The sequence below is a fragment of the Trematomus bernacchii genome, unplaced genomic scaffold (genome assembly GCF_902827165.1).
Source record: "Trematomus bernacchii unplaced genomic scaffold, fTreBer1.1, whole genome shotgun sequence".
In the NCBI taxonomy this organism is placed as follows: Eukaryota; Metazoa; Chordata; class Actinopteri; order Perciformes; family Nototheniidae; genus Trematomus; species Trematomus bernacchii.
The window spans coordinates 611438-636669 of NW_022988098.1; the positions used below are offsets into that span (position 1 = coordinate 611438).

Genomic DNA, 25232 nt, shown 5'->3' on the forward strand with positions numbered 1-25232 from the left:
TGACAAAGGAGGATCTCACCCGGTGTTTGTAGAGAATATCTCTCTGAGCGAGTCCTCTCCACGGAGACATGCTCCTCCTCCTGTCTGTAGCTACTGCTAGTGCTACTGCTACTGACCATGCTACAGATATTAGTGCAAAAATATACAGCTCCTCTACCACAACCATCAGCAACAAGTGGACATGGAGAATTACATAAACTACATGTTGCTAAATCCACGGCGGGGCGTAAACAGAAGGGTAGCCATGGCAACATTGCTGCGGGGCTGCTGCGGAGTCTTCTTCACTGCTTTTGGTGTATTTTGTGGCGGAAGTTACAGCGCCACTTACAGTCCCGGCATATGTACTACAGCGTTTCCAGCGGTCTCGTTTGAACAGACACGTTAAATGAAACAAATGCATGTGAACGGAACACTTTTTTGAATACGCATACTGTGCATAAACGCAAACGGTCCCGTGTGAGCGGGGCCGGAGTCATCTTGTGAACACGCTGCCCCTCCTGTCTCATTTACAATGCATTGTTTCCTTTAATGGCCCATGAATGAAATGTGCAGCCTTTTTGTTTGCCTTTTGGAAAAGTATCTGGGTGGTTCGCTGTTTGTGCTGCCTAACCTGTCTTTGTTAAACTGCATCAGTCTCACAGAGTGAAGGCAGGGTCGATGGGTGACTAGTGCCATGGTTTGAAACATTGATCTCTTCACTGATGGTAATGCAAATGTGTAGGGATGCTAATTTATGCATTTATGCTGACCTTTACAGAGTGAGCATACCATATTGAATGTGTTAAAGGGGTCAAAGAGCAAAAGATGCAGCCACATTACCTCATGATCAGCAAGTAAACACATGCTGCTATGGCTTTGGTTTTCCACTCTGTGTGTGGACTGCTCTCATATGACAGAAAGGCAAATTAGTCACAAAGCTTTTTGAGCAACTTCCTGAGATTTACATAAACATAGTTTTTTGCGGGTTAAAAATGTATTTTGGATAGAAACTTTGAGAGCTTTCGGTGTGCCACTGTAAAGTATAGAGCACAGTGATGATGTCAGTCATTCGCTCACTGAAGAGTGATGTGCTTATTTCCATTGAAACATCATGTTAACATCATGTTTAGACGAGAAGGTGACGCACTGCGGTGACCTAGATCCCTTTCATCAAATAAAATTACCTTTTTAAGCGCGTCTTTAATTAAGCTGTATCCAAGGAGGGGTTTATCCAGGCCAACCATTATCCCTTGTTTCCAGTCTTTATGCTTAGCTAAGCTAGGCTAAGCTAGGCTAAGCTAACCTAAGCTAAGGCAAAAACAGTCACATTTACTCAAATGTTGCATTATTGCTTCAAACAACAAAAAGCTTTTTATATATAACTGTTTATATATTCAATGTGAGGTGTTGACAAAATAAATATTTGGGTATTGATACTCTTTGGTATTTATTTTCACTATCTCTGTAAAGCGACTTTGAGCACCTTTAAAAGCGCTAACTAAATACATCTATTATTATTATTATTATTTTACTCTATTCCAGGTATTTCAACACTGCTATCAACATTTGAGCATTACCTGGGACCACACAAACTCTGGCACAATTCAAAACATAACCAAACAATATTATTGTCATAATAATTGTATGATATAAATATTAGTTTCTGTTTTATTTGCAAGGTCAACCTGCAAATCACATGGGACAAATTATGCACTTTACCACCAAGCATGCAGGACAATTATGCTTCCTTTTTCTTTCAGTTATTCAAGTTATTTGAGTTTAAAACAATCAACATTTTCTGCAGTGGCAGGAGCAACATGACTTCCCCTGGCAGGGGGATACCCTGGCTGCTTGTGACCTCACTTCCTCCTTTGTGCCACTTCCTCCGTATGCTCTCTTGAAACAGCCTTTTTTATTTGCTTTATTCAAATTGTCTTCACACTTCTTCTCCAAATGAATGAATCAGGTTTACACACAAACAAATCCTTCCTTATACAGAATATAGTTTTGAAAGAAACAATAACCCTCACAGCTGGCCTGTAGTTGAGGCAAAGCTAGAGTCAACACATTATGTGATTCATACACTTAGCTGGGTAGTGACCTTATTTTTGTGAAATGTAACACCAGTGTGTGAGGCAATCATTGAGCCGCAATCATATCAGAGGTCCCAGATTACAGATGGTTCAGGGTGGTGCAATTCTTCTCCCTCTGTGGTTCTTGTTCACTCACTGTAGTCATTCTGTATTTGTGAAGCTTACTGGAATATACAGCTGGCTTGACAGGTGTTCTCACTCACAGGCTTACAGGTGTGTAAACAGAGGATAATGATAGTTGCTTGACATAGTTTCTTGTCTCTGTAGCACCTCTCAAGAATAGTTTGAAATATACAATAAGCATGCAAACTGATGTAAAAACTAATCTGTGAACTAAGATTGGTGGACAAAAGGAAAAGCAGAGCAATGTCCTCTAACTGGCTGGGTTGGATTCAACACCATCATTGTGTTGGGTTGGATGTATGATTTACTGCTGTATTTGTGTCCTGGTGTCAGTAGGGCGGAGGCTCTTTGTGCTTTATTCCCACCACCTGAAAGGACTGGGCTGGGTTCTGAGGCACACTGGGCTCCACCTGGAGAAAATACTGAACTGCACGCACTGCTGCCTTTAAAAAGGAGTTTACTTAGTACACTTTTTGTGAGTGTACAACAAAAAATGCATTTCTTTCACTTAATCCTCCAAGCAGAGTACGTTTGGAGTAGTGTGTTTAGGATTTATCTTGTCATTTATCTGTATTTTTGTTGAATAACTTTAATTTATTCAGTGTTATTATTATTAAAAGAGAACATAATGTGCTCTTATTGTTCACATTACAGTATAAAGATAATAACATCATTGAGTGTGTTTTCATTGATTGCTGTTGAGATCTTCAGATAATACATATAAAATAAAAGGGTAGACCCTGGTCCTAAATGCTTTGGTTTTGTATTGTTTTGTGTAGTAACACATGCTAAATATAAAAGGAAATGCTGTCTGCCAAAGTAGGGTGGAAAGTAAATGATACCAGGATATTGTCAATTACATGGACACTTAATCTGTTTCCACTTGTCTCTAATTTAATTTGTGGCTAGAAGTAAATGGAGTTATACCATATTGTGATTTCCTTAAAAATAAGAAAGCTTACAGAACACGTCCAAGAATACATGTTTTGTAAACCGTATGTGAACTTTAACAACATTACAGAAGAATGGCTCTTGGGAAAATTTGACATTTGGAAAAGTGACATCTAATACATCTTTTGTGTAGCATTTAAAAAAATTAAATATTTCCTGATTTCCTTTATATGTGTATCACCTGAGTTCAAATACTGTTTGTGGCAGCGATTACATGACTAGGTAAATTATCAGTAGACAAAATGTATCTTTAATATGATAACCTTTGTACCTGTACAGAAAATAGCATTGTCCACAGAAACTCAAATCTTATCAAGAGGAAATCTAGGGTCCACTGACACCATTACATCATTTTTGTGACACATGTACAACCATGATTGGTCTCTTTAAAGACTGATGTGAATTATCTGTGCGTTAACTTCACATGATGTGACGTCAGCTGAAGGGCGACGGTGATTCCTGAATGATTTGTCCTTGTTACTATGGTGACCTGCAGAAAACAATAATACTCGGCCTCTTTGCTTTCTGCCGTCAAACAACATCAACACCCTTCAGGAATACAGCGATACAATCAACCACCTCTATGGATGTATATCTTTACCTCCATCATGTCACTGTTCCTGTGTTTATCCATCCTTCTCTTAAAAGACACAGTGTGAAGCTGTGTTGACACGCTTGTTTTCCTCCTCTATTCAGAAATGAATAGCATGGAATGTTTTGTTTCACCATAAATATTTGTAGTTGTGAAACTGAGATGTTGCTCTGTGTGAGTCTTGAAATGATTATGATGGATTCTTCTTGTCAGATTTTGCATAACTTATCTCTGGCTCTCTGTTTGTCTCTTTCTCTCTCTAGTCGCAGCCTAGCCGGGCCACACCCAAACCGGTCGCTCAGGTCTCCACTGGGAAGCCTGCACAGTTCGAGGTATCACACATTCCTCTCTAACGCCCTTTAACCTCTTCTCGCGCCGCTTATTCTCCTTTGAGAAATGTAAACTTCCTCTGTTCAATCAGCAGATGGACCGAGCTCTGACCTGCTCATTATCTGGAAAATGTAACTAATTGTTAGTTCCTTTTCCGGTTCCAGCTTCATGTTTTTACTAGTTTTAAATAGAGTGGAGGAATAAAGCTGTGCCCTAAAAGCAATACAGTAGCCAGCAAGAAACACTTTCCTTTTCCTTCTATTCAAGCCAAAGACAGGTAACGCCCATTAATGCTGCTCCTAAACAATGGATCAAAGTGAGTGTTGCTTTGTGTTCAATGTGTAGCTGTTAGTCATTTTCACATGTTATTTTAGTTACTAAATGTTGGCTTGAATAGGATAGATATACCTTAATGTTTGAGTTCAAAAGGCAGACATTTTTCTTAAGTATGCATGTGCAAAATTTGCCATTTAAGATGATAAATTAAAACACATTTAGTTATGAGACTCACTTTATGGAAGTGGGCTAATAAACTGATTCAAAGTATGTTAATGAGGTACTCAGGAATTGTGACTGTAAAGAAATTATACTTGTATTACTACAGTACAGCTGTAAAACACAGGGCTTTCACTGAGTCCTTTGGCTAATCTTTAACTTCCTTAATGCCAGACAGTTTGGACATGACAAATCAGCAGGGCCGGCCTGAAGAGTTTTCACTCGGCCTCCAACACTTTGACATCGTCTATTTTGGGAACTGGCTTTAGAGAAAGGCTTTGGTGGGATATTTGTAGTTTGAAAGTGGAAATAAAGTAGCTGTTGCAGTATTTAGAACATTGTGAGACAATGGCATGTGTTTAACCAAGTTATTTATAGAGTAGTTTGTATTACTCGGGGATCAACCTTTAGCTTGAAATGACTCTCGTTAGCAGCTGACCTCTGTGTCCCCTCCATACCTCTGCTCTGCCACAGTGGGGTTCAGCTGCTCATGTATCAGTGGCAGAGTGAAGTAGTGGTGCAGTGTATTTGCATACAGTGGAGACAGCCACTATGTAGGGTGCAACTTAAAGTGGCACTTCAGTGTTTGAATGTTGCACTTCCATAAAGACAAGAGAGGCAAAGATATCCTGACTTTAGTCTCCAGTATTCAGTTACATTTCTGGGTTTGTCTCCTAACTTCATGTTGCTAATGCTAACTAAGATATATTCTGTTTTAAAGTTGTCCTTATAGGTTCATCTGGGGGTCCGTGTAGTATATGATTATAAGCCCATGTCAGAGGAAACTGATCAAATGACCATTGCCAGTAGTTTGTCCGACTGCTGTATATATACAATATCACCAGATCCTACATTTCCCACAATGCAACTGATAGCATAGATTAACTTGATGCTCCCTGCCTGGAAAACATCCAATTATGTAACACATCATTAGTGTTGTGTACAAGCCCAACCAGAGATACTCCTGAATACGTTTTGGCGATGTCATCAGTATTATTAATAATTAATCAGCTGCCTTTGGAGCCACAGAAAACATTAACAACCTTTCTTTACAGAAGTAGTATTAGTAAAATAACTTTGTGTGTAAAATCAGTGGATTGTCCCTTTTTACCAGTTATAGTAAGTGCAACAAACAAGCATGCATTGGCAAGGCAAGCATCCATTAAGCTGTGATAAAAATAGATGATTTCCCATGCGTCGTGCTTTGCAGAAGGCAGCGTCAGGATCCGCCATGGCTTCAAAGCCTGGGGTTACCACAGCAACAGGTGGAGCCACTCGTAGTGGCGTGACGGCGGGAGGAAGTGCTTCAGTTGGGACCGCAGGAAAAGCCAAAGCAGAGGTAGACAGGCCCTGGATGCCTAAATAAAAGTGGAGTTTTTTTTTGGCTGTTTGGTGTCACATAACAAGAACCCTCCCTCTACACTTCACTGGCTTCATCTTCTTTTCATCTTTGTGAAACATTGTTTACCTCCTCTCTGTTTGCGGTAACTCTCACATCTTGACCGTTCTGAGGCTAAACACTTGCTGTCTCACATTCATGAGCTCTCATATCATCATGCTTGGGAATGACTGAATAACTCTCCCATGACTTTCTTTTAAACCTGTGCTCCTTGGTTTGTAGACTATGGCAGGTACTGTTATTGACATGTCGTCCGCTGGGTCTACCTTTGTTGACATGACATCAGCTGGGGCGAGGGCTGCTCCTAAAGAGATGCCTAAGGTAATGGTGTCCTCTGATCTGTGCTTTATTCTTTATTTATATTACTGCTGATCATTTGACTGATATATTTGCTACCAATTGGGTAGCATGCAGGTATATATAAAAGTGTATCAAGCTTAATAGTTTGATTGGTTTCAGATTGTAATATCTTGTAAACACACTTGGTTGTTGGTCAAGCCATGTGGGAAACTTCGACATACACAATGTGTCAGCTGCTTAAATCCAGCCTCTGTAAATCCACATGATTCTCAAGAAACCCATGATTGCTTATTGTTACGATTGTTGCAAGGGATCCCCATAAGGGACATAGAAAACAAATCTAGTGATCAATTTTCTCTCTTGTGTTTATGACTTCAGAAAAGGTGAGAAACGTTTTGCAGGGATTTTCACTCTTTATTTCTTTGTCTGTGAAAACAACTTTAGACTGGTAAATGTCCTTCTTTTCCTTTTTTTGGGATCATTGTGTGTTTGGTGTTGTAATACTCATTTTGGCCACAATAGGCTAAAGTGCATCCCTACTTTTCCTCTTTTCTTAAAAATTAAATACAGGAGAAGAAATCCTATAGATCCATCAGAAATCCGATTATTATCGAATTATTTTTGGTGCCTCTCAGGGCTTCAATATAAATACAAAACTAAGCAGCTGCCTCTCACATTTCTGATATTAAATGAGTGATTTTCGGAGTTTAGAAAAAGGTCAGCAGTGCTGTAAAATATGTGTTTATTTTATATAGTCTAAACCATGAAAAAGCACAATAATTTAACCAATAACATTGATCAATGGTCAGATTAGTCTCAGCAACCTTGCTCTAGTTGGACTACTCTGACCAGAGATCAATGTGCATTTCTCCTGCTCTGTTTCCACTAACATGTCTTCCATATTTCTTGTAAATATGTTACAGGATTTATATTTATTAGTGCTGTGAAACTGTCATCCTTGTGTTTTTGAGTAATCATTTGGCGACATGTTTGTAGACTGCTGCCGTCTCCCAAGTCAAAGCTACGGTTCCCTCTCCTGCCGCTGGCCTCACTGCAGTGACCAAACCTAAAGAGTCTCCCAAAGGCTCAGCTAAGGTAGACTCCACTGCTCCTCAGACTCTGTAACCTGACTCCCTGGAGGTTTACTTTCAAAGCTTTCCTTCTGCAACATCTTCTCTGTGGGCGATCTTATCAGGTTTTTGTTCCTGTCTTTGCCTGGGAACACTCTTGCTTTGGATATTACTCACTTTTGGAGTTTCTTTCTTTTTCTACTTCCGAGTTTACCATCCAAAAAGGACTTTTGTTCATTCCTTCTGCAGTGCAATGCCTGCACTTGTTATAATATTGCACATCTTGCCCACTTGCAACACCGAACGAACACAGTTTGTTGTCTTGTCCTCTCGCTCTACTTCATTGCACAACTCCTGTTGAAACTTCTGAACTAATGTCTCTCATCAAAATGCTGAAGGACTTCTGCTGGAGACAGTCCATCGCTGTCCTCTGTTTTATTTGTTTCTTTGGGGATATATTCAACTTTGTCCATATACAGTCGATCTATAGTTTTACATCACATGTACTTGGCTTATAATAGATTGAAATGTATTGTATTTTAGAGTGCAACTGCTACCACAACAGTCAAGGCCGAGGTGCCTAAAGTTGATACGGCTAGACCATCAAAGCCAACTGCAACGGCTGGAAATGTGTCTGTGCAGGGGAAGAAAGAAGTGACAGAAATTAAGGTAAACAATCCTGGATAAACTTTGGTGGAAGCTATCTGAGTTTTAGTTGGTGTATTTTCTGTCAGTACAATATTAGTGGATATGTTGTATTCAATATTTTCATGGTGGTCTGACTGAATAGACTTCACAGCCTTGTGAGACTTTTCATTGGTGTCAAACTTTGGGATTTCTTTTCTTTCTGGACTATATTATCATGAGGAAAAGTGACGTTTCATCTGCTGCGATTTAATCAATTTGCAACAACTTACTCCTGCAGTTGAGTCTCCATTAAGCTAACAACGTCTGTGTGTTGCGTGCTTCATTTTGTTTCAATCTGTGTACTGATTCTCAATCTTCGCTGCAGGTGCAGGCGGAGATTCCTCCGGCAGCAGCTAAAGGAGCCAAAGAGGTAGATACTTACGGACGCAGTATGAGGTTGATTTGAAAAGCATGGTGCTTGCTGCAGTGTGCTGAATTGTGTTGCATGTGCAGGTTGATCCATTCGATGCCCTGGCCAACATACTGCCATCAGTTGGTCCTGCACCCGTCGTGCCTGTATACACGGGGCCAGAGGTCGTGGAGGTATAGCTCATGTCTGTGTGTGTGTGTGTGTGTGTGTATATAATCTGAGCAGGTATATGATAACACGGAGCTGCTGCATGGCTCTGCTTTGAGTAACTGTGTTGCATGTGTCACAGCATAACATCATCTCCGAGACGGGTCAGAAATGCGGAGAAAAAGACAGCACGCTGCCTCCAGGCTACAGATTTGATGATATGGTCAGTTGTCCCATCCTCTTCATCACGTCTTCTGGTTTACTAATGAGCTTGTGGAGTGTTTTTGTTGTCCCATTGACAGACCTCATTGACGTACTGATTATCTAGAGTAATGGAGACAATGCTGCAAGCAGCCAAACAGAACTCAAATCCCCTTGATTGAATTGGGCAGAGATGATAAGGGTCAAATAGTGTACATTTTTGGTTACGAAATATGCATTATGCACTTTCAAAAAACTATCAAGAAATCAGAGATGGTATCAAAAGTCTGTTTCATAATCTAGTTTACTCATTCTAAAATGAAAAAGTTCCAGGCTTCCCTCTGAGTATCTCATCTACAGTTTGAGAAATATCTTTGCAATTTCCCCCATCAACACATCAGAGCATATTGGGATTTTATTGGATGGAGTCTTAAAGAGATGGGCGCTAAAACTGAGCGTTTCAGGCAGAGGGTGTCGGGGAAACTTCTGAAGTAATTGGAGTCAGGACTCAGAGAGACACGAGGAGAGCTGGAGCTTTGATGGCAAACACTGACGGTTTATTTGGAGCTTAGGCCGGAGAATTCACAAGACATGTCACGGGCCACGGTTTGACCACACGGTTGAGATGCCACAATCAATTCTGAAGAACTCTTCTGTAGCTCCAGGTTTTAACTAGTTCGGAGTGTAATAATCAACATTCTTCAATAGATAGACTAAACAAATATGGACCCTGAATCTAACTAGAGCTCTCGTCCATAGAAAAGAATGTGCGCCAGGGAACCTACGTTCCTAAAAAGAAGGGCTTCTAGATGTCCCTGAACAATAAACTATCTCATGTCAGCTTGTGCTCGGTCATAAGCTGGCAACAACAATGCTCCCCAGCTGCCCCTCCTTAAGAGAGAGAGCAGCAATACCCAAGGCCGTAGACCTATGCCATGGGAAAGGAGACAGTGAAGAGAGAAAATGATGAGCTGTGTCAAAGGTTGAATACCTAAGCAAATTATTCCCTAACAGAGGGTGAATACAGCTATAATAATATGGACGGTAAAAGGAAAATAATGAGCTTTTTGATTATTATAGCATGTTGATATGTTCAAGTAGAAACCCAAAATACAAGTTTGAACCTCGAAATAAACATAATATTATACCTTTTAAATACATTTGATTTATTTTACCTTATTTTATCTAGCCAACGAAAGTCATGTAACATATTGGCAAACGTATTGTATTTTAAATTTAAATGATATTCAGCCCTCGAGGCCAGAATTTAGGGTTAGGGTGAGTTAATACTACTCAGGTTAATACTGAGCACATAAAATCAAAACAATCTGAGGACCATTTGATCATTTCGGAGGATTTTTTTGTTTGGAGAACTAAACCTTTAAGTCAGTAAATATTGACTCCCGGAGTTATGTCAGAATTTACATTTTAATCTTCCAATCTAATATTAATTCTGTTTTTCTTCTAGCCTCCAGTTCCTGCAGATTACAAGCCAAAGGATGTTCCTGTAAGTGAATCTTTTCTAACTCATATTTAGTGGAGTCACAACGTCCTATATTACGCACATTTTGTTACAGTGAGTATACACTTACGTTGCACACACATTCAGGAAGCTCTGTTTCCACTGTACGATCTCCTGGTTCCTCTAGAGTGGGGAATGTTGCATTGAATGGCGGGTGTTGTCTCAGCAAACAGCTCAGACCCACCTTCTCTATTCAAGCTCGTTGATTCTTGTCCGACCAAACCCAAACACGCACGACAGCTCACAAACTGATACATCTGTCACACACTTTGATATCCGCCCATATGGAGGTTACTATTTACACACCATCAACACACCCAGTCTTCACAGCGTACTCCCACTTCGCATCTCATATTGCCAGAGGCTTCTTTAGCTGTGTGTTTCATGATCAGTTCTCAGCAAGATACTTTCCTCCAATGTGAGTTTTGTGTTTTTAGTTTAAATGTTTATCATATTTGATGCTAAATTGAAACAGTTGTATGTGTCACAAGTGGGTTTTTCATTATTTAGTCTCCATGGAATGCAAAGGGTGTGTCCGTACTTTTCCTAAACACTCTGTTGGTCTGGTTTTTATTATTTTGCTCTTTTGTTTGCATTTGACTTGGCGAGGCATGCCCTCTAGTGGAGGATCATGTGGCTGTGATAGAATATCATTTGGAGCTATTCCACTATTTTAAAGAATCTTGCCGGTATTGTGTTGTTATTTGCATTGTCTGTAACCAGCTGTATCCATTTTAGAAACCACTGAGCACGGATGAGGCCCTGGACTCTCTTTCATTTGGATTTACGTCTCCAGCCGCTCCAGCTGCACCCAAGAAGCAAGAGGTCAGAGTCTTTAAACACGTAGCACTCAGCTGCTAGTCCATTCTCCACCTTTACACCTCGTTGCCTAAATGGCAAAAGTCTGTAACTAAAATTCCCAGTTTGCCATGTCTGCTGTGGACAGTATCAATTGAAGACTTTGTGCTTTTTAGGCAGTCTAACAAATTGCTCTTTTCTTATTGAAATATGCATCAAAAGGACTTTATTGACAGCGTCAGCCTCATCTGCTGGTCCTGCTAACTTTGCGCCACATCCTGTCAAATTAACTTTGAAGTCTCTGTTTGAAAGAACAAAGACTTCTATTGTCTAATGCTGTGTCTCTGTTGCAGGTAATGACTGAAATGTCTGCAACAGTTCCTACTGTGTCTGTATGTCCTCCTCCAGCTGATAAAAAAGCCAAGATGGAGAATGATTTCTCCCTGGAGTCTTGCCTTCCTGCCGCTACTGCCACGGTACAGCATGTTCACACCTCCTTTTCTTTCTTCTTGACCGGTCAGAAAGGTTGTTGTTCTTCAATGTTGTCTTTGTTGGATTTTATAGAAAGCAGCTCCTCCTGTGTCTTCATGCAAAGCTCCTCCTGCTGATAAAAAAACCAAGAAAGTGGACACCAAGCCCAAGACTGATGGGGTGAGATTAACAGGAGTTAATGTGGATCGTTTGAAACCATGTCCCTGTCTTCTTCTGTAGTAAAGGGACATTTGAGTAGATTAATAACTTTCCTCTCTGTCTCTCTCCCCAGGGTGACTCTATGTCTCTAGATGCTCTCAGCGCTCTCGTTGACACGCTTCCAGAAGACTTACCAAAACCTGATCTCCCTGAACTCAGACCTGAGGACATCATCTCGGTAGGAGCACAAGCAGCAACACCGCCTCGTCCTCATATTATCTCTGACTCTCTAATAAACAGTACAGTCAAGACACAATAGTATCTCCACCCAGATGCAATTACTTAAACACAGACAACACAACAATGCCCTTTTTTCTCATTTTTACTTTTACAGGAGGACAAACACAAGAAGGAGAAGGGTGTGTTTGTAGGAGAGAGGGATGACTCGATTGCTCCAGAATACAGGTTTAATAAGGAGGAACTCAAAAAAGTGCCTGCTCTAAAACCTGAGGTAAGAGTGGGAAGATGTTGATGTTGAGGCCTTTAAAGTATAAATGTGATATAAATACAGTGAACGCAGAATATTTATTTACAATATATTTTTGCACTGTCCCCTTCACCCACAGCCCGCCTTGGGTACTGCTGATGCTCTGGACTTTTTGTCTGGAGACTTCATGGACTCCTCATCAGCTCCTCCTGCACAGGTACAGTGTGGATATCTCACACATGCATATGTTTTGAGTAAAGTAGTGTACAAATATTGCAGGAATACAGTATCTTACATTATCTCTTTAATGTGGTCTTTGTTGGTTGTTGCAGAAAGCCCCTGTTGTGGCTGTGTGTCCTCCTGCTAACAAATTCATGCAGGAGAAAATCCCTGATGATTTCTCTCTGGAGGCTGCAACTGCCACGGTACAGCACACTCACATATCTCTGATCCAGTGTAATGTTGATCATCTTCGTTCATCAAAAAGATGATTGTTATGACTCAGACTTTGGCTCATTTGTACTTTTTTGAAAGTATCAAAGTGATCCCCATGCAAACAGAAACTAGAAGCAATAAGGCAGCATTCAGATTTGCAAAAAACAGCTTTGTGTACTCTGGCCCAGTGGCTCTTGGAGATAACATCATTGTAGTGGCCAAAATCCCAAAAGTTTGTCCTGTCACTTGATACCTCAAAAGTTCTTGTTCTTGGCCACATGTAGAGCTTGGGGCTGGGAAGCAGTGTCAGACTCGCAGTCAAAAATCCACTGGACGTTTCGGTTGCTTTTCAACATTTATTTCCAGCAAACATAAAACAAAATAGGAAAACAGTATGTAACGTAAACTTAAACAGCAGATCCTAATAATCCGTCTTCTCTAAGCCTAAGGTTGCGTCTGCGTGTCAATGACGGTATTGCTGCTGCCTGCTGCCCTGCCGTCACACACCTGCACCTCCAATTTAAAGCGTTAGCCCCGCCCCCTTCACCTGAGCAAAGCGCACCACTCACTGAAACAGAAAAATGCATTAATAAAAGGTTCCAAATAAATCAAAACAAAATAAACTTAAATGCGGCTCCTATAATCATGCTCACAATAAAAACGCTAAAATGCTGTTATCATGCAGGTATAACTATTCCGTAATAATTCACCCACAAAATGGCCGTTGGAAGCCAATTACTCAACCTGTGATACCTTGAATTAATGAAGACAAATATTTTCTCGCAAGCCTTTAAGGTTTGATGGATATAACATAAATAATATATGGGGGCTGCGTCTAACAACAGCAAAAATATCTAAACATCTATTTCCAAACTCTCTAACTACTTGTGCACTTTAGAGGTATCATTTAGTCAGTTGAATGCTCATTACTTCACAAACACATGCATTTTCTCTAAAACTTTAATATTTAATACACTTCTAAACACTCTCAAGCTTACATAGTGCTACTTATCCGTTCAAATCCGAAATGTATTCATTTGCAAGGTTTTAATGAAAATGTACAGTTGAGGTTGATGATATTTTGTTTTTGATCATTAAACAAGTATTTGAGGAAATATAAATGATAATGAACTTCTGATGTCCTAAATAGAAAAATCAAGAGATTATTTGGGATTTTTTACAGAATGTTGTGCAATCCAGTTGATATTGAGATATTTGTCAGGATCAGGTAAACCTTTGACCTGCTGCTTGCACAACAAGAAAACGTCAGGGGTTCACCACACATCCATAGAGTCATGGTGTTAGCATTGCCAAAAACACACAGGTTTAGAACGTTTTTTGGGTTAATGTTTGAGTTAACTGTCGATGTAGGCCACACCCACTGCCGGAACACATTTGACCCCAGATATCTTTGTGTAATAAACCAATAAATTAATACAAAGTTTGATTTCACCCCTTTTTGTCTGGTGTAGAAAGTGGAGTCCAATTTTGCCGTGTGTCGCGGTCCTCCTGCTGGTAAGAAAGCCGAAGTAGAGAAAACCGCTGCCGGAAAGGACAAGCTCAAGAGTGGTCAGGTGAGAGAAAAAGAAATGTTCCCCTTTAATTAAAATCCATCTTTTGTGAGACCTTTTGCTTTGATATTTTAATTATGTATGAGAGATCAATAAAGCACAATCTCTGTTTTTTCCTCAGGGTGACTCCTTCTCTCTGGATGCTTTCAGCGCTCTCAGTGACACGCTGCCAGCGGACATGCCAAAACCTGAACTTCCCGAACTCAGACCTGAGGACATCGTCTCGGTAGGAGCACAAACACTCACAGAGCTCGCAGCCTTGAGGACACCTTCTGCTGTTGGCATATCGGTAGCATTTGTGTCAGTTTCTCACAGAAAGACTCAACGGGTATTATTATCTCAACTTTTTTTTTTAGGAGGGCAAACACAAGAAGGAGAAGGGTGTATTTGTAGGAGAGAGGGAAGGCTCCATTGCTCCAGAATACAGGTTTAATAAGGAGGAACACAAAAAGCTGCCTGTTCCTAAACCTGAGGTGAGACTGAGTCAAATGTGGTTTACAGCTCTTATAGTTTCACCGTAATGTGATGACAGTATATGTTAATACATATTTTGTCTTTCCTTCCTTTGTTTCCCTCCTCCCCTCCACATGCAGCCCACCATGGGTACTGCTGATGCTCTGGACTTTTTGTCTGGAGGCTTCACGGATTCCTCATCAGCTCCTCCTACACAGGTACAGTGTGGATATGTTACTGTTAAGAGCAGACACTAATATAAGAATATGACATATTATCTCGTCAACTGTCAACTCTTTCGGCCACTGCAGTTTCACCTGTGGCTACAGTATATGACCTAAGCAATAAAGCAGCATGCAGATTTGTGACACTCAAATAAGTCTGCTGTCCTGCTTGCGGCTTTGTGAAACTGTAGTTTGGAACAGTGGGTCTTGCGGCTAAATGCTAACATTTGCATGCAAACATGCTCACCGTGACAACACAGACATGTAAGCATTCTACCAAAATGATATTCCCTATTCAGTCATAAACCAAAGAATTGGGCATTTTGACATTTTGACCGGATGATTACCAGCTTAAGAAGCAAACATACACAGCTACAGTTGATATAAAGTCTAATGTCATCCGTGTTGTCTGGTGTAGAAACTTGAGCCCACTTTGGTTATGTGTGAGAGACCTCCACCTGCTGTCAAGGCTCCTCTCGACACCCCTGTTCCTTTTCCTGTAAAGGTGCACTTTGGATCTGTTATTGTTAGGCAAAAAATGAAAACAGAATACATTTTCTTTTCACATATAAAATAAGAGTTTACAGTCATACTAGCGACTGTATGGTCACTTTAGTACTCGGAGAGAGAGGCTATATTTTGGAACACTGGCTCTCAGAGCTAAATGCTAACTTTGCCATGTTAACATACTCACAACGCTAACATGATGTTTACTGTATAATGCCTCCTGGGCATATCAACTGTCCTAGTTTAGCATGTCAGCATTCTACCATTTGCTTATCATCACAAAGTACAGCTGAGACTGATAATGATATCCATATTTAATCACAGACCAAGATTTGGACAAATTGCAATTTTGACCTGATGAATCTGTAAAAAGACAATGAATATAGCAACAGAAAACCATTAATATGAGGCTTGATGTCATCTCTGTTTTCTGGTATAGCCAATTGATTACAAACTGCCTGTGTGTCTCGGACCTCCACCTGCTGTCATGGCTCCTGTCCACACTCCTGTTCCTGCAGTGGTACAGTGTGAAACACTTATCAGCGGACATACATTTATGAAAATTAAAAAAAATTAAAATAATCTGTTATCCCTTCAAAGAGTCTACAGTCATACTAGCGATTCAGTGAGGCTGTAGCTTTGAACACTGTCTCTCAGAGCTCATTGCTAACATCCCTCGACATGATGATGTTTATGCCTTTTTGGCATATCCACAGACCTAGTTCATTTTTATGTTTGCATTCTCATATTTGCTTATGCACAAAGCACAGCTGAGACTGATGATGATATAAAAAGTCAGTGACAAACCAAAGATTTGGACAAATTAGAAATTTGACCCGATGATTATGTAAAATAACAACAAATACAGCTACTGAAATCCATTAATATGACGTTTCATGTCATCTCTGGTGTAGAAACTTGAGCACACTTTGGTTGTGTGTCAGGGACCTCCACCTGCTGTCATGGCTCCTGCTCTTCCTGTACAGGTACAGTGTGGATCTGTTACTCTGACAGGCAGAACAAATTATGAGTTGTACAAAAATACATTATCACGTTTTCTTTTCAACTGCTGTCAGTGTTGGTTGTTTTAGAAAGCCAACGTACTTTCTTTTGATGCGGTGTGTCCTCAGCAAGTCAACTGGGCGACCACAGTTCAGCCAGGCTTTTGACTGGCCAAATCACTTTTTCATATTTATACGTTTTATCCATTAAGGATAAAAGTTCATGTCATGAACTGGATGTCCAAGCATTTGGACATCATCAAAAAACTACCAGTAGAGCAGCATGTAGATTAGCTACAGTCATGCTCCCAGCTCTGTGAGACTGTAATTCGGCACAGTGGCTCTTTGAGCTAAATGCTAACATCAGCATGCTAACATGCACACCTTAACAACGTTAACATGATGTTTATAATGCATGTCAGCATTCTCCCAATTGCTTATTAACACAAAGAACAGATCAGGCTGATAATGACGTTACTGATCAAACTGGACATATTTCAATTTTTAAATTGATGATGGCGTAATATGAAAACAGATACATCTACTGATAGCCATTCATTTAAAGTTTGATGTCATCGCTCCTCGTGCAGACACATGAGCACACATTGGGTGTGAGGGCCCTCCACTTTTATTCATCGATCCTGTCATACAGAAACTGTAGGGTTTGTAGCATTTTGTGGTAAAAAGTCATACAAAAAGAATGATACCAATCTCATCAATATGTTTGCTTTGTCGTTGCTGAAAGCTGTGGTCTTTATTTTTCAGACCAAAGTAGAGGACTTGTCAGCTCTGGATATGCTTTCTGAAGACTTTGTGTCTACAACCAAAGCTTCTGGAGTTCAGGCACCTGCCCCTCCTGCAACCAAGAAAAAGACACCAGAGGTAAAGCTATTGCTGTGTTTGTGTGTGTGTTTATATGACAAATTGAAATGATTTTGTATTGCGGGCTCTTTGTGCCAGTCCTTGGGTTTTCTGTCCCCCCACGGCTTCACCTACATGTCCTAAAGTATGTCCCTGTGTTCCTGTAGAGAACGGTTTGTCCTCTGGAGCGCCCTAACAAAGTTGACGTCATCCAGCCAAAACCCAAGACTGATAAGGTATTGCTTCTATTACTACTATGCATTTTTTTATATGCGTCTAAACTGCAGACAAAGTAAAATAAATTGTGCATTGGACCACCTTATCTTGCATTGTATATCTTCTTTTACTTATCTCACAATTTTTCTAAGACGGTTTCATTATATTCTTCTTCTCCTTGTCTCCTCAGGGTGACTCCTTCTCTCTGGATGCTCTCGGTGCTCTCAGTGACACGCTGCCAAAAGACCTCCCTAAACCTGAACTCCCCAAACTCAGACCTGAGGACATCATCTCGGTATGGGACACTCACAGACACACAATCACTCCCATTAGAAAAACTCAAACTGTGGTTTTTGCTTCACCTAATCCACAAGATTGTGTTGCCTTATCATGTGTTACATAATCAATGGTAGATATAGTAGGGGTCAACAGATGTATGTTTTTTGAAAGTTCGATGCCAATATTTCCAAAACAATTTCCCAAATTGGGATCAATAAAGTACCATCTTATCTTATCTTATCTTATCTTATATTGAGAGCAGGGTGGCCGATTACTGATAGATTAAAAAATAGACCCACAATTGCTAAAATGTGTTGAATATTATAAACACTGCTATTGTCTGCTATTGTCTCTGTATGTCCAGGTAGATCTGCACTCTGTCTGCAGTGCAGTTACAAACAAAATAACATATAAATTAAATAATTATCCACAGGAAATCAAAACATTTAATTTAGTAAAAATGTTTGGTCACCTAACTCCAATTATAATCGTTCTTGTGCAAATCACATACTGTAACTTGCCTACTTTGGACCATACTGGCTCAATTCCCTGTATAAATACATGTTTTTTAATTCTTTGTTTAGATGGGCAGACTGGATTGAGTGTGTGCCCTGGTAGTAAATAATGACCCCAATTTTTTCTTTAACTTGTTTTCACAGGAGGACAAACACAAGAAGGAGAAGGGTGTGTTTGTAGGAGAGAGGGATGACTCCATTCCTCCAGAATACAGGTTCAATGAGGAGGAATGCAAAAAACGGCCTGCTCCTAAACCTGAGGTGAGAAAAATGAACATCTGCAATATATTTTCTTAAATGATAGGTTAACACTCTTTACCTTGTTAGTATTGATAAATCAGACATCTCACCCTTATTTCAACTTATATCTATCTCCCAATATCATACTTTAATCATATTTTTCCTACATTTTCCCCTCGTCCTGCAGCCCTCCATCAACACTGGTGATGCTCTGGACTTTTTATCTGGAGACTTTGCGTTCTCCTCATCCGCTCCTGTGGTCCAGGCTCCTGTCATCACCCCCTCAGCCCCCCCTGCACAGGTACACACTGGATCCAGCACTGGTTAATGTAGCTCTAAAGAATACAATGTGATGCAAGGATACCTCTATGCATTTGAAAAGTCCTATAGAAATTAAACACCCTATATTTGGTCACTCCTTCAGCCCTCTGCAGACTTTGCTCTGGACGCCTTGGCGGAAGAATTTGTTTCCTCCTCGGCTGCTTCAACGGTGAAGTCCTCTGCATGTGCTCCCACAGAATCTGCCGCAGATGTAAACACAGCACGAGTACATCTCAAGCCTTTTTTGGACTCCCCTAATCCCTGCAGTAACATGATCAGAATCTTTTTGTTTGTGCCCTCAGCTGGCCGCAGGAGCAGACAATGCCCTGGAGGCCCTGGAGGCCCTGGATGCTCTGTCAGACACCTTGAAGGACATCACACCCGTCCCTATGCCCGCCCCAGTTCCTACCAAAGACCTCGTCAATGTAATAATGCCTTCAAGAGCACAGCCAACATGAGAGAGAATGATTTGTTATTTGTCGGCCAGTCACTTCAGCTGTTCTGATTGTAATCTGTATTTTAATTTGTTTTTGCAGGAAGAGAAGCTGAAAGAAGAAAGGCTGATTAAGATGGGGGAGAGAGACGACACGTTGCCACCAGAGTATCGACCCACTGGGGTAAAAAACAGTCTTATATCTCCCTTTGTTTCTGTTGTGTACGGAAGCCTTGAGAGGCCAGTAGGGAAACTTGTGTATATTGATCAACTATCAAAGCCTGGAAGTTCTTGGTTTGAAAGTTAGTGACTGGCTCTCACACAATATGTGTTTAAAATGCATGGAGAAATGAAAACCTAACTTGTAAGAAAACTATGTATTTTTACTATTTTAGAACATGGGTAATGTTGCCCTTCAGCCTCTTGTGGTCAGAATTGGTACTACAGTAACAAACACTGACAATAATTCAGACACAAAATAACTTTTCTATGACAGGCCATAACTTGTCTACTTGTTTTAACAAATGGAATTAGTCAAATAAGCTAACTTGGATTTTCTTTAAAGCCATAAACATTAGAAAAAGTCACCAGAATTTGTTTCATATTGGCCTCTGAGGAATTCTATAGGTGTCCATCTTCCTGTAGCATATTTATGTTGCTAACTTGCTCGCCTTAACAAAGGCTTCATTTTTTTTTAGCCAAGTGTTGAGTGTTTCATCCAGACTGAAATATCTAAAGACCTGTATGATTGTTTGCCATTACATTTTCAACAGACATGTGTATCCCAGAGACTAAATCTAATTTAAATGTCGGACTTTTCCACTTAGTAGAGCCCATCAGCCTGGTTGATTAACAATTTAGGTTTAGGTAAGCAGCTGCTGGAGCATAATTCAAAGTATTAGTGCATGTTTTAGAAATATGATCATTTCTATATTCTTGTTTTAAAGTTCATGCTGAAACAACAGTGACATATTATTTAGTTATAAAATAGAGGATGTAATAAAGAAGACACATTGTCCCTACCTTAACTACCTTAAAGGGGACCTATCATGCAAAATGCACTTTTGTACGTCTTTTATACATGAATATGTGTCCCCGGTGTTCCAGGGAACTCACCAAGTGTCAGAAAACACAACCCTCTCTATTTTCCTCCATACCCAAATCTCTAAAAAAGGGGCTGCAACGGATCTGATAAAAACTGATCCAGATTTGAACACTGTCCTGACGTCAGGACAGTGGCGCTACGGCTATTGGGCCAACTCCACCAATCAGGAGGAGACAGCCACGGCCATTGCCGTTCGAAAGTGCTGGAGACGCTGTAGTACATATGCCAGGCCTGTAGATGGTGCTGTTCTCACTGAATCAGCCCTTGCAAAAACAGAGCTAAAAAATGTCAAATTGAGCGAAATGAGGCATGGCTAAAATGCATGATCTGTTTGGTATTTTGAAAAAAAAAAAGTATAAATATGCCTTATATAGGTATGGTCCTACACTATATTATTCAAATATAGCATGATAGGTCCACTTTAAGCTTTAAAACAGAACTATGTGGGTTTGTTGGGTTATTTGAATATCTACTGTGATATGTATGATATATGATTTTTACAGCTTGTAGTAATATTACTATTAGTCTAATGTTTACCAATGTTGTTTTAAAGGATATTGGAAAAGTACCTGCAAAACCAAAACCTAAGGGGGTAGGAATGCACACACACACACACACACATACACATACACATACACATACACATACACATACACATACACACACATACACACACACAGAATATGACAGTAGACAATCGAGCACTGTTAAATGGTGTAAAGTTCACTGTGTATAACCACATGCACTTCCTGTCTCTCTGCAGAAGTCTATGGATGATAAGACAGCGTTGGACCTGCTGTCCAGTGACTTCTCTGCTGCTGCCTCTCTACCTGTAGCACCCGTCGCTTCAGGCGCTGCCACAACAAAGCTGGAACCTCCTGTGCTGGACTCAGAGCCCCTGAAGGTAGCACGGGAAATACACTGTTATTTATAGTATTTGCATTTATAGTTCCTCCTTCTCTGGAAATCTTAATGTTTGCTGTTAAAGTACAATGTGGTGTGCTGTCATATTTCAGTACTGCACCAGACTTTTTGCATTTTCTGCTGTTTTTGGATACAAACTTGATCAATTAAATTTAATTAAATGTGCTTTTTTGACATGTTACAAAGATAATATTTCCAAAGTGTATAAAGGATTATCAAAAAAAGTGAAACATTCATAATATCAAGCAATGTAGGGAATAGTGTATGCAATAGTTGTTCCAGAATGAAATTAGCAATTGAAGATGGCTAGCTGGATTTTAATTTATGCAGCAATCTTAAACAACTGTATTAGTAGTTTGGTTTGTTGTGTTTGTTTATCATTTTCCTTATTTATCATTCTTTCCTAGCCAATGGCTGGCGCTGTCCTGGACTCCCTGTCCAGCACCCTGCTCCCAGACGCCCCAGAGTTCATACCTAAGTCAGACAAACCAAAGGTAAAATAAGATCTGCTTTTGACTAATGGCATTTTATAAGCACTGACGTTGGGCACTTTTAGATTTCACTGTGACATGGCGCCCTCTGTCGGTCATAGCATTAAAACGTATCAGTGGTCTCCTCCTCATGGAGCTCGAGGAGTGTTGGGCCTAACCAAGGTGTCAACTTTGTTACAGGGCAAGAGCAAGTCAAAGTCAAAGTCCAAAGTAAGCAAACTGCCGGCTGCATGAAGAAAACAATGACGTTCGATTTGCATGATAATGTACAAACGATTCTGTGAACGTGTAATTGAACCAAATGAAAAAACAAAAAATCTCTATCGGTGGATTCCTGCGAAAATCTGCATGTGATGTACTCTCCTGTCTCTTTAGCCGATGTGAATTCCTCAAATCATGTTGTGAAATCTGCATGCAACGGCTCTGCGTCTTCTCTTCCTTTCTATATTTTGTTGTAAAACGTCAATCTTATATTTCAGAAGCACCATGCAGAGGAGCCTCACTCTGACCAGCTCCCAGCACAGCCAAGCTCTGACGTCATGCCCAAATCTACAAGGAAGGGAGGCAGGAGCTAGACCACTGGGTAAGGATTGTTCTCATCTTATGCACGATTTCACCTGATAAAATATGAGGATAGTGCTGACTGCTGAACATGTGTTGCAGGTTGTCAGAGCAATTTGACCCCCCGGCCACAGGGACGCTTCAGTGAGGGAGCTGCTCTCTGGATAATGATTCTATTTTTTCTAAATCGCCTAGAATGTATACTGGATGAAAGACAAACCACGACACACACACACTCACACACTCTGCATGTGGCGCCTCTTTTGCTCGGTTTCACATGTATTAAAGTATGTAAGATGTTGGTTTTCTGTGGAGAATATTAAAGACTGTTGAAACAAGATGGAGAATAGAAGAATGACAAAGACAGAGGGGGAAACTGGCGGGAAGGAGAGAGAAAGTCAGGTGATAATCTTTAGTTTTTGTTGGTTGGTGGTTTGAGCGTGCTGATGAGAGGAAGGCGCCGCCCGTCAGAGTCCTGCATGAACATGTCAGCTGACAGTTGTTCACACACTAATATTACAACTGTTGTGATGTTGGTTGGAGCGGAGGGGGGTGTATCGTATCAGGATGTTTGTGCAATCTTGATGTACACAGAAAAGCACATTTTTCTATCACGATCAGATGCCATTAATACACTAGTGTACAGCTTAGTTTGCTTTCTATTTTGGACAACACATAGTTTACATAATTACATATGTGGAGGTTTCGAGGAGCTTAATTATATATCCTAGGGCTTCTCGCAAATGCCTTTAAATTTCTACAGAGAAATATCTGTTTAAAAAAAAAAGAAGAAGAAGGGTCTTGTATGCATTTGGCCTTGTAGAAAAAATAATTGCTTGTGTCCAGAAGTGCACTTAGTGAACTGAGGTGGCTCCAAGCTTTTTTTAACTGCCCTTGTTTGTATACTGTACAAAAAAAAAGAAGAAAAAAAATGTTTTTGCTCTATTAAAGACAACACTGTATAATTGTTAAAGGCTTTTCAAATGTAAAGTCCAAAATCAATATAAGGCACCCTTGTTTAAATTAGTTCATGGCAAAGGTTTTGTGTGGGTGTGAGTCAAAAGATGTGAGATGTATTTTAGTTGAGGGAATGCTAATTCAATAAATAAAAATATGTAAAAACGATGTTGTATGTAGAGTCTGGTGTGTGTGTGTGTGTGTGTGTGTCGAAAGAGAGAAACAGAAACTAACATGAACCGCTTTAATATGAACGGGAACCGAATCTCCTATAAAACTTTTCTTTGCTCCTGACTTTGTGGTTTTCACTCTGCATGCAGATTTAGCAGCCTACTTCCTTTTGACTCTGAGGGGCTCACAAACAAATGATTTGCTCAAATGTCATGTAAAACTTAATATTCATGCCCCAAGACCGTAAATTATAGATGGGGTTGCAAATGTGAAAAATACATAAAATAATAAACATGAATATAGACACGTTTTTGATTGAGTGACAATATATTTTATTTGTACAAAATGTCAAGTTACAACAAATCTAAAAAGTAGGATAATTCACAAAAACTGTACATCCAATTTAAAAAAAAAATCTAAATCAAATAGTTTTACTATCTGAGTCTGATAACTCTGAACCCAACGCTATTACAAAACATGCTACTTTGAAGGCAACGATTTTACTAAATAAAAATCAAACTCTAAAATGTTAAATAGCAAATTATGTTTATATCTTTAGTTATATATATTTAATTTTATAAGTAAAGGAAGGTGCCGTTCTACTTCTAAAAAAAATCATGAGGGTACAGTACAAGTCAACAGTTTTCCGATGAAATTGTCACATGGCTATATACAAAAGCAAAATTAATTATATAAAAAATGTCATCTTTAATATAAACATACTGTATCTAGGCTTACTTCTAAAATTCTCAGGACTTCAGTGTGTTTTTATTATCAATATTCGGATGAATAGACATTTCATTTCAAGTTATTCCAATTAGAGTTCGATCTAAATGAGAAAGCAGTGCATTATTGTCGTTATCAATGCAGGTAAAACTTTGACGATGAAGATATTTGAAAGTATTTATAAACTGAACATTTTCTTTAACTATCAAAAACAATGAAAATGTTTAAGCAGAAAAACAGTGACCATGAATGTGATTAAGCTGAAATAAGACAGTAAAACAACACTATAAGAAAAATGTTTAACCTCTGGGTTTTTTAATTGTGCTGCTTTGACCTTTCTTACTGTATGCAAACAGAGTGATTTGAATGTTGTATCAAAGCAAAATCAGCATAACCAAATTAACACTCAGATCTGATTTCAACACTTATTGTGTCTATGGGTCCACACCACATAGTCTACATTTAACCCTTTTTGCAGAGTAGGTACCTTAACCCCAATTTATTGTAATTTTTAACTCTATTTGGAGATCAAATGAAAATTATATTTGTTCGTTTTTTCTCAACACAAGATAGTTGTTAACCACTGTCACTCCCATATTTACACTATAATGTGTAAACAGAGGTGGGAAGTAACTAAGTACGTTTGCTCAAGTACTGTACTTAAGATATAATACCTTTGATAACTTTGATAACACTTGCATGCAACTAATGCATCAATAATTATAATCAAAACATATAATATATATTTTTCTGAAATGGGCCAATCTGCAAATGAGTACTTTTACTTTTGGTACTTTAAAGGGGACCTATCATGCAAAATGCACTTTTGTACGTCTTTTATACATGAATATGTGTCCCCGGTGTTCCAGGGAACTCACCAAGTGTCAGAAAACACAACCCTCTCTATTTTCCTCCATACCCAAATCTCTAAAAAAGGGGCTGCAACGGATCTGATACAGACTGATCCAGATTTGAACACTTCTATGACGTCACAGAAGTGGCGCTACGGCTATTGGGCCAACTCTCCACCTATCAGGGGAATGTGGGGTTGGGCCACGGCCAGCCAT

General features: G+C 39.7%; 1 protein-coding gene across 30 annotated transcripts in view; it reads left to right on the forward strand.

Annotated features, from left to right (window-relative positions):
* The window catches only part of cast (calpastatin), a 44040-nt gene extending 20604 nt beyond the window's left edge, over nucleotides 1-23436 (forward strand). For 4 of the 30 annotated variants that reach the window (XM_034121574.1, XM_034121569.1, XM_034121572.1 and 1 more), the window contains 36 exons: nucleotides 4002-4070; nucleotides 5774-5902; nucleotides 6185-6283; nucleotides 7259-7357; nucleotides 7876-8001; nucleotides 8345-8389; nucleotides 8473-8562; nucleotides 8679-8759; nucleotides 10206-10244; nucleotides 10998-11084; nucleotides 11411-11533; nucleotides 11622-11708; nucleotides 11821-11925; nucleotides 12082-12198; nucleotides 12314-12391; nucleotides 12507-12599; nucleotides 14082-14183; nucleotides 14302-14406; nucleotides 14537-14653; nucleotides 14774-14851; nucleotides 15804-15884; nucleotides 16279-16350; nucleotides 17131-17247; nucleotides 17394-17462; nucleotides 17633-17737; nucleotides 18381-18497; nucleotides 18664-18777; nucleotides 18901-19008; nucleotides 19100-19222; nucleotides 19334-19414; nucleotides 20889-20927; nucleotides 21099-21239; nucleotides 21667-21753; nucleotides 21931-21960; nucleotides 22230-22333; nucleotides 22414-23436. In XM_034121574.1, the coding sequence (XP_033977465.1) occupies nucleotides 4002-4070; nucleotides 5774-5902; nucleotides 6185-6283; nucleotides 7259-7357; nucleotides 7876-8001; nucleotides 8345-8389; nucleotides 8473-8562; nucleotides 8679-8759; nucleotides 10206-10244; nucleotides 10998-11084; nucleotides 11411-11533; nucleotides 11622-11708; nucleotides 11821-11925; nucleotides 12082-12198; nucleotides 12314-12391; nucleotides 12507-12599; nucleotides 14082-14183; nucleotides 14302-14406; nucleotides 14537-14653; nucleotides 14774-14851; nucleotides 15804-15884; nucleotides 16279-16350; nucleotides 17131-17247; nucleotides 17394-17462; nucleotides 17633-17737; nucleotides 18381-18497; nucleotides 18664-18777; nucleotides 18901-19008; nucleotides 19100-19222; nucleotides 19334-19414; nucleotides 20889-20927; nucleotides 21099-21239; nucleotides 21667-21753; nucleotides 21931-21960; nucleotides 22230-22325 (3249 nt within the window). In that variant the 3' untranslated portion in view covers nucleotides 22326-22333; nucleotides 22414-23436. Of the gene's footprint in view, nucleotides 1-4001; nucleotides 4071-5773; nucleotides 5903-6184; nucleotides 6284-6706; nucleotides 6711-7258; nucleotides 7358-7875; nucleotides 8002-8344; nucleotides 8390-8472; nucleotides 8563-8678; nucleotides 8760-10205; nucleotides 10245-10997; nucleotides 11085-11410; nucleotides 11534-11621; nucleotides 11709-11820; nucleotides 11926-12081; nucleotides 12199-12313; nucleotides 12392-12506; nucleotides 12600-14081; nucleotides 14184-14301; nucleotides 14407-14536; nucleotides 14654-14773; nucleotides 14852-15803; nucleotides 15885-16278; nucleotides 16351-17130; nucleotides 17248-17393; nucleotides 17463-17632; nucleotides 17738-18380; nucleotides 18498-18663; nucleotides 18778-18900; nucleotides 19009-19099; nucleotides 19223-19333; nucleotides 19415-20888; nucleotides 20928-21098; nucleotides 21240-21666; nucleotides 21754-21930; nucleotides 21961-22229; nucleotides 22334-22413 lie in introns of all 30 variants that reach the window. The other 26 variants (XM_034121586.1, XM_034121580.1, XM_034121584.1 and 23 more) reach the window with 14 other exon arrangements.
* The last annotated feature ends 1796 nt before the right edge of the window (nucleotides 23437-25232 follow it).